This window comes from Bubalus bubalis, chromosome 1 (genome assembly GCF_019923935.1).
Source record: "Bubalus bubalis isolate 160015118507 breed Murrah chromosome 1, NDDB_SH_1, whole genome shotgun sequence".
Taxonomy (NCBI): Eukaryota; Metazoa; Chordata; class Mammalia; order Artiodactyla; family Bovidae; genus Bubalus; species Bubalus bubalis.
The window spans coordinates 140,366,797-140,379,984 of NC_059157.1; the positions used below are offsets into that span (position 1 = coordinate 140,366,797).

Consider the following 13,188-nt stretch of genomic DNA (forward strand, 5'->3'; position numbering starts at 1 on the left):
GGGTGGAAGGAAACAAGAAATGGTGGGGAGAGTCCACAACCCGAGAGAGAGAGGTGGAAATACAAACAATAAGGTAGATACCATCTTTGAACTGTTTATCATCTTGCAGATATTTCAATAGAAATATGGACATTTCGCACAGAAACAGGCTTGCTACTGCCAAGTGCATCTTTCTTTAATCCAATAACAACATTGTTCAGGTACAGTTTATCCATGTGAACATCTAACTCTTACACCTGGAGTCAAGATTAAAAATGTGCACTCTGAACATTAAAATGCCTGGCTCAACACTCAACATATGGACCTGGTTTCTCAGAGAAGCTGTGAAGAAAAAGCATGTAACACACTATTATAAAACGACACTCCTTACAAATAGCGTAAAATAGGATTATGCTGATTTTTATCATCTTCCTTTCTACTTTCCTTTTTTTAAAAAAATATTGGGGATTAAAAAAAAAAAGCTTGAAAACATACTCTTTCAAAAAGACAACAAAGAAACCTGTGCTGCCAAAAAAGATGTATGAATTAAGCTGTTCAGAATTGGTAAATACATCAAGCCCTTAGTTCTTAACAATTCTTTGTGAGGTGCCATTAAAGACAGAAGAACACTCAGACTGGAGAAGTGAAGTAAACTTCCCAAAGCTACACAGCTGGAAAGTTGGATCAACTGTACTCAGTCATGGAGATCTAACTGCTATCCTGTATTCCCCAATGTCCTGACTCATCCTGCAATTATGTTTTTCTAAACACCCACAATCCACTTCCCCTCACTCTGCTCAATGAATAAACAACAGCTAAAGATAACATTATGGAAAATAGGAGCTACCTAGGTATATGATTTTTAAAATCCTTTCTCCTCAAAGTTCACCACAAAAATTTTGCAAAGGCCATACAAGTCAAAAGTACTAACAGACATGCCTCCCTTACATTCTAAAAGGCAAAACACATATTTACTGGCTATTTGACTTGTTTGCCTTAGGGGAGCATACCATGACACGTGATCCAAACAAAAGATGCTTTATCATTATGTTCACCCAACCTGATGAAAGAAATGCTCCTTTTTGCATTCTCTGTAAATAGGCAAATGATAATAGAAAATGGAATGGCAGATTTGGCAGGATCATTTCCGTGCATCAGGACAGGCTTGTTGGGAGTAAGTTGCTTAAAATGAATCACAGAATGTTCCAGACATGGGCAGGGTTCCAGCTTGAACTTTAATAGATCAGTTGAATTCTCCCGCTGATCACTCATGGGTTTTATTTGGCCCAAAATATGTGTTGGGGGAGGGAAGAAAGATAGTGTTAAAATATTACCTCCACCTGTGAATTAAAGGACATTGGCAACGACCACCAGAAAAGAGACGAGCAGACATCACGCACTCCTAAGGAGAGATCATGCCACTATCTACAAAATCCCTGCCAGAAAAACGGACCCTGTATCTGTTTAAGCCTCTTCACTGCTTTATAGGAAATGTGGAGAGAACACCATTAAGCAACACTACAGGGATGCAATCAGCCTAATTCACAATGTGGAAAATTCTACAGACAGAATTTTATTTATTATTTCAACAAATAATTGCAAGAAGAGAAAAAAGGATGGAGGGAAAACCTATAGCTTAAGAGAAATTTAAGAGCTATCAGCCAAACATAATATGCAGACCATGTCTGAATTCCAATTACAACAAACTGAAGAAACAAAACCTTCATTTTTAGGACAGTTGAGGAAATGGGAACAGTCTCTGGACTTTAAAGACATTAAGGAATTTACAATTTTTGTTTATGTTGGATGGGCATAGGGTGTGTGATGATGGTAATGTGGTTCACAGGTGAAATAGTATGTCTGGACTTGACTTCAAAATAACTGTTGGGGGAGCGGGCTAGTGAAGGCACCAAGGAAATAAAAAGTTGGGTGGTGGGCTTATGAGAGTTCATTAGTCCACTTTGACTACTGAAATCTTCAGAAATAAAAAGCCAAAAATTAAGCCAATGTTGGAAAAAATGGAGATCTCATTTTAAAAAGTGAATCTCTGGCTTCTCTTGAAAAGTGTAAGTTGTAACAACACTGAGCTGCAGAGCTGAATGACAGACACTGAATTATTTTGATGATTTATTTACGGCTGCGGTGGGTCTGGGTTGCTGTGCATGGGCTTTCTCTAGCTGCAGCAAGTGGGAGCTACTCTCCAGTTGTGGTACACCAGCTTCTCATTGGGGTGGCTTCTTCTGTTGCTGAACACAGGCTCTAGGGTGCCTGGGTTTCAGTGGCTGTGGTACGTAGACTCCATGTTGCAATTCAAGGGCTCTAGAACACAGGCTCAGGAGCTGTGGCGCAAGGGCTTATTGCCCTGCAGCATGTGGGACCTTCCCAGACCAAGGATCAAACCCATGTCCCCTGCAATGGCAGGCAGATTCTTAACCACTGGACCAAAGTCCAAAATGATAAAAATTAAATGAAATTGAGAGCAGCTCCTCTATAGATGGGGCAGGCGCTGTCCGGTTCAGAGTCCCTATCACTCCCTACTGTCTACCTGGCACTGAGATGGCTTTTTAGCTGCCTTTTACCCAATCCTCTTTACCCACTTTCATTACCAAAAGATATCTCATGCTGTGGTCAGTAGGCATTTGCTTATGAGTTCAGACTGTACTCAGGGAGACCAAGTCCTAAACATCCACAAACACATTCAGCACCAGAACTCCACGTGGGTAACAGGGCAGGGGAAAGGAGGGAGGGGACGGGCCTGCCAAGAACTGGCAGACCACAGTTAGTTATACGGGAAGACCTGGACTCAGTCCTAAGTTCATTCTCTATTTGTAATGAGATTCTTGGAGTCACAAATCCATACTCAGACTATAGAAACACGAATAAAGGAGGCTCTTGACAGCCAGACTGGGAGGATGACAGCAGAATGAAGGGACCTGATAAAAATCTGAGGTAGTTAAGGACGCACAGTTGTGTGGGCCACCAGGAGTTATTCCCCTTGTCTTTACACTCAGAGAATATCACAGTTTGTTTAAATGAGGAGTCAGCGCTCTGCACTGATAAAAATCTGTCTGCAAAGGAAACAAGATCCATTTTATGTGGCATTTTATAAATGCGCTGCACACAGGATCTAAAACTTGACATGATTATCTAAGTGCCTTATGATTACATCTGTCAATTCAAATGGTTTAATGAATAGATAGCAACTAATTGCAATAATTACCAGCTCCATTTTTACCAGCAACTTTCACAGAAAAGTCTCTGGAAATGGTATTACATTTTCAAGAATGCTGCAGTAATGTTTCTCACATGACGGTGTGTTTTGTCTACTAATCACCATGTGATAGGAGGATCTGTGGAGTTGGACCAAAGTCCTAGGTTAAATATATCAGCAAACAATTCAGTTCTTTAAGCATTTATACTAGCAGAAAGGAGGACACTTTTCTAATTAATCTTGTGCTGGGTTTTTACATTTGCTTCAGTTTAAATACTAAGTGCTTATGAAACAGGTGCTCCAAGAATTTCAGAAATTTGCCTCCAACTTCCTCCAGCACATCTGTAACATACTAGGAGCCACAATTTCTAGTCAATAACACCTATTTCATAACCCTACTCTGAGCTAGTCAAGCCCATATTTTTGGAAACGTTTCATCACATAATTTTTCTGGGAAATGTTATTACATGATATCATCTCTGGGCAACTTCTTTGCCAAATTGTTTATGCCAGTGACTGGAAAACAGCTTCACATTTTGTCATGAAATTGCTATCAATTCCATCACTCAAATTTTTGATTATCCTATCATTTATAAAAATATAAATTCTTGACTTCCACAGTAAAATGATGGCTTCAATGTCAGTATTAATTATAAAGCTACCAATTAAAAGATGGATATACTTTTCTTTGTATATGTGTAAATAAATGAATATATAAATGTTTTTGATTATAAAAGTTAAACTTATGCATAAGTATTATAAAATAAATGTGACTTATTTATGTGTATATATGTACTAGATTTTTCTTATTCCTTTTTCTTCCTCAACATATACACACACATACACACACACACGGGAAATTATGCACTGGTGGTATTATACAATATATAACACAATGCCTTATATGGAAGCACCGAATAAATACACTTTGACAATAACAAATTGACTCCTTTTAAACCAAAAGAAGCAATTTGTGTAAGAACTGGGTAATTAAAGTGATGACTTTAATAAAAATAACTCAGGACTCAGCACCTAGATTTTTTTTTTTTTTATTTTTTTTATTTTTTTATTTTTTTAATTTTATTTTATTTTTTAAACTTTACATAACTGTATTAGATTTGCCTTAAAATCAACATAATAGAGGAATTATTGAGGAATTACTTTCCTCAATCACTAGGAGAAAAAAAAAGTGGTTGAATATGTGGAGTAATGACACAAAAATACAAAGCAAAAACTGAGGGGAAAAAAATCTTTAAAGCCTGGAATGTCTCAGGATACAATTTTCAATGTGGAATTTGGTGTGGAGGGCATGGCAAGTGCCAGTCTAAACAGCCACAGACACAAAGCACAGTCTCAAAGATGCCACTGGTCTCTTAATAAATTATTCCCAATAATAGTGAGGTGATGGCAAGTAGAAGTCAAGAGCAACTCTTGCCTGGAGACCGATGCCAAGCCCCAGACAGCTCAATGACAGAGCTCCACAACCGAGAGACTGCTACTCTGCAAGTCCAATGTGCTATCCATTGCTCCACTGAGCCATGACAGCCACTTTAAAAAATGGTTGAGTATCTGGCTGATGAACTCAGACAATATTCACTAACAGGAGGGAGGCAAAAGTTGGAAAAGAACTCATAGAGATAACAAGCAATGTGAAGGGGATGGGATCAGAGTAGCAAAATCAGAAGCAACAAAAAAAGGAGCCCCAGGTGAGACGTCAGTACCTGAGAAAGGAACTCGTCACTCTATGGAAGGGTTATCTGGACAGAGATTTCTGCCGGCCCCTGTCAAAATGTTTACTACTAAGAACTGGAAGAGGAATACAGTCAGCTCAGTGCTGCTAAAAGAAGCATCCTTGTTTTCATCATCAGCTCGCCACACTTCCTCCAAGGCAACACTCTCTAAATTGGTAATGTACAAATAAATAAAAATGGCAACGAATATAACGGCTCATTTTGCAGCTATATAGTAATGGAATTCTTTTGGAGTTTCTATTGTGGAAAAGTGAGAAAATGTTTCCATACAGCCTTTGAGGCCTTATAGGTGACTATTAAATTTAAAATTATATTTGAGGCCATGTTGATAAAAACTTACATTTTTGGAACCAAGATTCTGAGAATGTTAATATTACATCATAAAAAGAGATTTTGTTCCTTTTTTCAGCAACAATTATGATACATCTTTATCTCAATAAAATAGTGAGTGGTATGGTCAAACTACACATAGGTTCAAAGAACCTGCATCACGAAGGTCCTTTTTATTTTTAGAACAACTTTAGAACAATAAAACAAAAATAACATCTGCACATGTTACAGGTTTATAATAGATTTGCACATATATATCATTTGCTCTCACACCATCTTTCTGAGGCTGATATCATTATCCTCATTTTATGAATGAGAAAACATGGTCATTGAAGTTTACATGGCTTGCCTAATCACACACCTACAGTAAGTGACTGAGCCATTAACTCCATATTCGAAGCTCTGTCTACAGTGTCATCAAGCTGCCTCTGAACACAATCCAGGGCAGAGGAAACTGACTCTAAGCAGGGGTTGAGAGTCTTCTCTAGTTTGAAAAATGAAAGGCTGTACAGTATAAGGAAAGAGAAGGAATGGTCCACACAGCCAGATCAAAGTGACTACAATTTGGACTGTATATACTTTTCTTAGTAAAGAATTTTTTAAAATTCTAGAAGAGATTATGACCAAAGAGAGGGAGAATTTTCCATCTCTCTGGCCAGTACAGTGCTAGGCCAAATAATAGTTGGTGGTGCCTTCGGCTGTGTACGTGTGGTGTCACATATGTGTCAAATATGTCACTAAGGTGGGATCCTTGATGTGTCAGGAGGAAGTCTGGGTCCAAGGTCCCTAGGAGGTAACCACTTCATGCTCCTATTTCTTTGGGGGATTCCATTAATTACTCCTTTTATCTGCCCAGAAGTTGAAGGTGTTCAAAAGTCATGTAAGAAGAATTCATGTGGAAGTAAACTCTAAAGTTTACCCTTTGTAAGAGGGGTTTTAAAAGAAACTAAGGGAAACAAGAGACAGGATAGTAAATAAAGGGCAGACTGTGACATTTAAATCTTTTCAAAAAAGATGTCATCAGCTCATGGATGAGCAGAAAATTAATAAAGTAAACCTTCAGTAAAACAATGGCAGTGAACATTAAAAGACAGAGAAAAAAAGAAACACATGTTAACAATGTCTCATGGAAAACATTTACATGACTCCCTATATGGTGCTGCATTTTCTGTTGTTTTTTGTTGTTAAATCCACCATTTGAAAGAATGGTTAAACTATTATCATCTCTGCTTCACAAGTTACACAAATCTTTTTGTTTGTAGATGGTGTGAAAAGTTCAATATGTTTGGGCTAAAGTTAACTGACTCAAAATCCAAAAGTTCTAATTCAAAAGGGAAAAGATGGTTGCCATAGAGTTCATCTAAACAGTGCGGTAGCTAAGCAGATGTACACTTTATGACTGAATGTAAAAACCAGCTCTTTTATGTATTGCTTTAAACATAGCTTTAAACACTTGTGCAGCTAATAAGATATTACTACCTGAACACACCCCAACTTGCCCTACTTTTGTTACCGAGAAAATTTTGGCATGGATTCTCTGTGATTGACCAAAGTTGAAACAGTCAATTCACAGTAGAACAAGACTAGAATTCAAGCCTACTGATAATTAACATAATGCTCTTCCTATTAGGCTATGCCGCCTCTATACCACCACCACGGAACATGCTGTATGAACTAACCATTGTAAAGTATAACAAAGTGTAACAAAGGATGCTTGCAATTTTATTACATAATCTTGATCTACACATGCACAATTGAAAAAAGGAGAGAGAATTTGTTGTTGTTCACCCGATTAGATAAAATAAGAATTTCTGGATAAATTAAAAATTATATAAAATGAAGTTTTAATGAAAACTTAAAAGATATTATGGATCACATTCAGATTAAGAAATCTGCCTGTTTACAAATTGATAAATCTTTAGATAATCAAATGAGCTCTGATACTTTTCTCTTTGCAGGTCGGTGGTTGGCTGGGTTTCTTCCTAAAATTAGCAGGCCCTGCCTTCCAGAGCAGTCATGGAAGAGATTGAAAAAAAAATCACAGAAGAGATTTCAGACTACATATCAAACTATGTGAGTTGCTTTGGCAAACTGCATTAGCTCTTGTTAGAGATAATTTTCATATTTGCATTACTAGACTTCAAATTCAAAACCTATTGCCTTTTATGGTCCAAACTTGAAACATGGGAAGGACTTTATTTAGTCATTCGTGCTGAACATATGGTTTGCATGGAAGGTCTATAATGAAATAACTGATAGAAAATATCATACATTAAGCCACATGTTCCAATAGATCTTAGAAGAATATGTGAAATAAAAGTTACTTTATAAAAATAATTTTAAAATTCTGTTCAGGGCATCATCTACTTTTCTATGACCAGAAGCACTTCTGTGGACTCCCAATCTTGATGCCAGAAAGTGTAGGGCACTGAGGAATGGCCAATGAGCAAAGGTGCTGAAACTTTTAGCTAGGCAAGTGCTGTTAACCAAATACTTTTAAAAAGGAGCAAACCATTTATTTTAGCAATCTGAAGTCCCCAATACTCACCTCACATGATAATCAGTTGCTGGCCTAAGATCTTTCAGGTTACATTCTAATTCTTCTCCACTGCAAAGAAAAATCATGTATTAGTCAACAACACCAGTTTCAAAAATAAAATAGGTTTTGGATTTGGGTCTCATAGTCATGTACAAACAACAATTCAAGAATTATTATGTCTACTTCCACCATAAATCAGAAAAAAACTTTCCTATTTGGCATTATCATTTTTTCTGGACTAGCAAATTAGATTTCTTTAAATCATGTCATTCAGGATCTGGAAAATGGTAAGGTTAACTTACGAATAAAATCCCAAAATATCTTATCACTTCTTCAAAGTAATTACATAAAAGTAAGTAAAGAAGCAAGCAAACTGAATAGACAGATACACAGATAAATGTGTACATAACAGTACCAACTGTCAACTGAAGGGGACTCTCAGACTCAGCCTGGAGAGAACCCCAACCATCTCAACTTCTCAGCTTTCTTCAAGAAATCTAATCTGTTTCCCTCATATATCAATATTAATAAACAGCTCTCTTATAGACACATTCTAATAAATAGTTCTCTTATACAAAATAAAACCACTTATTTGATCAGAAACTGCAAATGAACCTTAACTTAATCATGAGGAAACAACTAACATAAAATATGGAATGTTCCCATTAAATTTTTTTTTAAAGGTAAGAGGGGTGTGTAGGGGCATAACTGTGTTCTTCAAAAATGTCAGTGTCGGCTCAACCACAAATAAGAATGAAATTCTGCCATTTGTAACAACACTGGATGGACCTGGAGGGTATTATGCTTGGTAAAATAAGTCAGACAAAAATACTGTATGTTACTACTTACATGTGGAATCTAAAAAAATCAAACAAATGAATATAAGGAAACAGAAACAGGCTCACAGATATAGAGAACAAACTAAGGGTTACCAGTGGGGAGAGCAAAGTGGGGAAGGGCAAGATAGGGGCAAGGTAATAAGAAGTACAGACTCCTTTGTATAAAGTAAATAAGCTACAAGGATATCTCGTATAGCACAGGAAACATAGCGAGTACTTCATAATAACTTAAAATGGAGTATCATCTATAAAAATTTCGAATCACTATGTAGTACACCTGAAACTAATGTAATACTGTATGCGAACTATATTTCAAAGTAGTAAATAAGTGAGTTAAAAAAAAATTAATGGGCTGTTACTAAACATGATTTAATCACATTGAGGCCAGCAAGCTCCAGTGCTTCCCAGTGTGCTGGAATAGGAAGGACATAGAGCCACCCTGATGAAAACCTCCCACAAATGTTAAAAGGCTGCATCTGATCAAGCTCCAGAGCTAACAATCAATTAATAAGAAATACAGGAAAGGAAGATTAAACTAAATTCAGAGTGGCAAAAAAAAAAAGTGATCCACTCTTTGCAGCTGGTCAAGAATTTCAAAAAAGGATGGGAGATACACCTGAAACCAATACTGTAGATCAACTATACATTAATTAAAAATTTTTTAAATGTAACTATTTTAAAATTAAATATATTTATAAAAATACATTTTAAAATATAAAATGTATTACAGAAAAGAAAAAGGATGAGGACACTATTCTAGATTAAAATGGATTTATGAGAAAACGAAGATCACGGCATCTGGTCCCACCACTTCATGGGAAATAGATGGGGAAACAGTGGAAACAGTGGCAGACTTTATTTTTCTGGGCTCCAAAATCACTACAGATGGTGACTGCAGCCATGAAATTAAAAGACGCTTACTCCCTGGAAGGAAAGTTATGACCAACCCAGATAGCATATTCAAAAGCAGAGACATTACTTTGCCAACAAAGGTTCATCTAGTCAAGGCTATGGTTTTTCCTGTGGTCATGTATGGATGTGAGAGTTGGACTGTGAAGAAGGCTGAGTGCTGAAGAATTGATGCTTTTGAACTGTGATGTTGGAGAAGACTCTTGAGAGTCCCTTGGACTGCAAGTAGATCCAACCAGTCCATTCTGAAGGAGATCAGCCCTGGGATTTCTTTGGAAGGAATGATGCTAAAGCTGAAACTCCAGTACTTTGGCCACCTCATACGAAGAGCTGACTCATTGGAAAAGACTCTGATGCTGGGAGGGATTGGGGGCGGGAGGAGAAGGGGATGACAGAGGATGAGATGGCTGGATGGCATCACTGACTTGATGGACATGAGTCTGAGTGAACTCCGGGAGTTGGTGATGGACAGGGAGGCCTGGCATGCTGCGATTCATGGGGTCACAAAGAGTCGGACACAACTGAGCGACTGATCTGATGAGACCTAATAATCCCAAGCAGTAAGTAAACTCCATTTGGATTCCAAGGGGAAGAAATCAATATTAAAACGTATTTTTGAGACAGTTGGGGAAATTTGAACATGGTCTAGGTATTAAATGATGCCAAGCATTATTGTTAGCTTTTCTAGATGTTAATGAGACTGTGTGTTACTCAGTCAGGGTTGACTCTTTGCGACCCTATGGAGTGTAGCCTGCCAGGCTCTTCTGCCTGTGGAATTCTCCAGGAAAGAATACTGGAGTAGGTAGCCATTTCCTTCTCCAGGAGATCTTCCTAACCCAAGGACTGAACCCGGGTCTCCTGCTTTGCAGGCAGATTCTTTATCGTCTGAGCCACCAGAAAAGCACTGCAGTTATGTAAAAAATGTCTATGTTTATCTATATTGAACTATGCAGGAATAAATTTGACATGTTATCTGTGAGCTGCTACCAAATTCTTCAATCATAATAACAATAATAAAGATAAAGGGGACATGAGTCAAATGTGGCAAAATCTTGAAAATTTGTTAAATCTGAGTGATGATTACCTGGAGTTCACTGTATTACTTTTTCTACTTTTCTGTATGTTCGAAATTTAACCATAATCTTAAACATATTTTAAACCTCTTGCCCTGCTAGGTTTAACATTTTTGTTTTTGAAAAAGCATGTATATGTGTCAGTTTTTTTTATTAAAGCAGAAGATTAAAAAAAAATTTAGGGTAATAGAAGACAATGAAATACGGTAGAAGTGTTCCAAATTAAAGAAGGTTACTGAGACATGACAACTAACCGGTGTATTTGACCCTAGAATGCATCTTGTCTTAGAGGGGAAGAAAAATGCTACCAGACATTATTTAACCAACCAACAAAATGGGAATGTAGATGATGGACTGGATAAAAATATGGTATTGATGTAAAGGCATGAAGTTGGTAACTGCATTATAGCTATTTAAGAAAATATTTTAGGAAACACACTGCAATATTTGGCAGTAAAGGACCACGATATTTAAAACTAATAGGAAAAAACAGATTTAGAGAGAAAGGCAGGAGAGAAAATCAAATAGTAAAGCAAATAGAGGAAAAAGCTAATAACAGGTGAATCTGGGTAAAGGATAGGCACATATTCCTCAATCTCTTTATTTTTGCAACATTTTGTAAATTTGAAAATTATTCAAATAAAAATGCTTTTTAAAAATTGCAAACTGAAGGCCAATGTCTACACCTTGCCTACAGCTCTGTTGTTTGACTTGACTTTATCTTTAAAGTTTTTAAAATTTGCTCAATAATTAATAGTGTAAAATTAGGAACGTTTACAAAACAACTTAGATTTCCAGCATTTCCTTTAAAAAAAAAATCCAAGGAGTTCACAAATCCAGACCTATAAACCCTTATGCAACAACCTATTTCAAGTGAGTTGCAGCTGCTGCTTTCTCAAGGAAGACAGAATGTTCCCATTCACTTCATTCCCAAGCCTCTACTTTCTCACTTATGGGCACCTGGGACTCTAGGTCCTGCCACCAAGAACCATCATGCATTGATAGAATCTGTTTCCTGGCAGGCTGGGGGAAATGGCGCTCTTTATTTTGTTAAGGTCACTACCAATTCTGACTTTTCAAAACAGTACCCAATAGAGTTAAGGGGATAGGACTACATTCTGAGGACAGTGAAAAAGCACCACAGAGTTCTTTCACAGGGCAGTGACACGGCCTGATTTCTGTTTCTGCAGGGTGGAGGCTGGATGGGAAGACAGCTTGCCAGAGCGGATGCTGGAGGAGCCTGAGAAGACTCTTGCAGGAGTCCAGGAAGAGATGACAGAGCTCTATGGGCAGTCACAGGAGGACAGGGTGACTGAAGAGCTGCCTTCCCTCTCTTCCCCACTTTTCTTTGTCCAGGAGACAAATCCCCAGAGCAACTTAATAATAAAGAACGGGGCTGGGGTAGGGGGGTCGGTGAGGGGAGGTGGGGATGCAAGGTCTGTAGCAGGGAAACAGGAGAGAAAAGCAGTCTGTCTGGTAGAGGAAGAAGTGGAGTTTTGTGACCTCACGACCCTGGGCCCGCGCAGTACTTCCTGGGGCCAGTCATAGAGAGGTCAAACAGACTGCCTATATTTCCTGCTCTGCAAATCTGAGCAGTACCCAGCAATCACAAAAGAGAAAACACTTGACCCTACAAAATGTTTTATCTCATTTAGAACACAACTATAAATCATGTGAATGGTTAATATCTGGGAGTTCATAAAGTGGAAGAGGATAATCCCTTATTCTGTGTGCTAATAAACTTCTGACTATTTAAGATAGCCTCCAAATAAAATGGTTCACTACACACTGGAAAACTATCATAGAGGATAAGAAGTAGGGTGAATACAAAAACCACACTGTAGACCAGCAAAAGGCCTGGGCCTAAAAGGTGACCATAGGAGGGCATGATAAATGGCATACTCACTCTTTGCCCTGCCAACATTAATGGAAAATCTTCTTTAGTCCTATGCTGGCAAGCTAACATAACCAAGTGACACATCTGACCAACACCAAATGGCTCTGTACAAGTAATTTCTGATTAGTAATTACTTGAACAAAATTAACTCTTGACATTGTAATTATCACTAATTCTTAAAAAGAACTATTTAAAGGAAAATTTACAAAGCCATTAAATTTTTCTTTATTTTTTTTTTTTATTCTCCTTAAGAATGCCAATTTCACAGTTTAGCAGCTGGAGAAAAACACATGGAAATATACATTACCTGTAAATTATCTTGTATTTTCCATCTCGTCCTTTGTCTGACAAAGCCACCTCATAACTGTAGGGAAAGGAAAGACCACTGTGGGGTCCACACGAAAGTCCAACAGGGGGCGTCCAGGACAACACAACTGTTCTTGCCTGAATATTAGAAACCTGAGGAAGAAAAACAAGAATCACACACGACACTTCTCCTCAGAACATTTTGTGATTATCAGCAGTAGCATAAAAATGGCTCAGATTTAACTCAAAAAAAAAAAAAAAGATTTTAATTTACAAATTCATTTTAATTGCAAAGAAAACCCATCCTATATTGTTTTTTCTTGTCAAGGTCCTGATGTCCAAACTGTAACTCCT

General features: G+C 37.6%; 1 protein-coding gene across 19 annotated transcripts in view; it reads right to left on the minus strand.

Annotated features, from left to right (window-relative positions):
• Positions 1 to 13,188, minus strand: part of FNDC3B (fibronectin type III domain containing 3B) — a 353,909-nt gene that overhangs the window by 85,081 nt on the left and 255,640 nt on the right. For all 19 annotated transcript variants that reach the window (XM_025284112.3, XM_025284392.3, XM_006068123.4 and 16 more), the window contains 2 exons: positions 12,836 to 12,987; positions 7,820 to 7,879 (listed from right to left, as the gene is read on the minus strand). In XM_025284112.3, the coding sequence (XP_025139897.1) occupies positions 7,820 to 7,879; positions 12,836 to 12,987 (212 nt within the window). The remainder of the gene's footprint in view (positions 1 to 7,819; positions 7,880 to 12,835; positions 12,988 to 13,188) is intronic.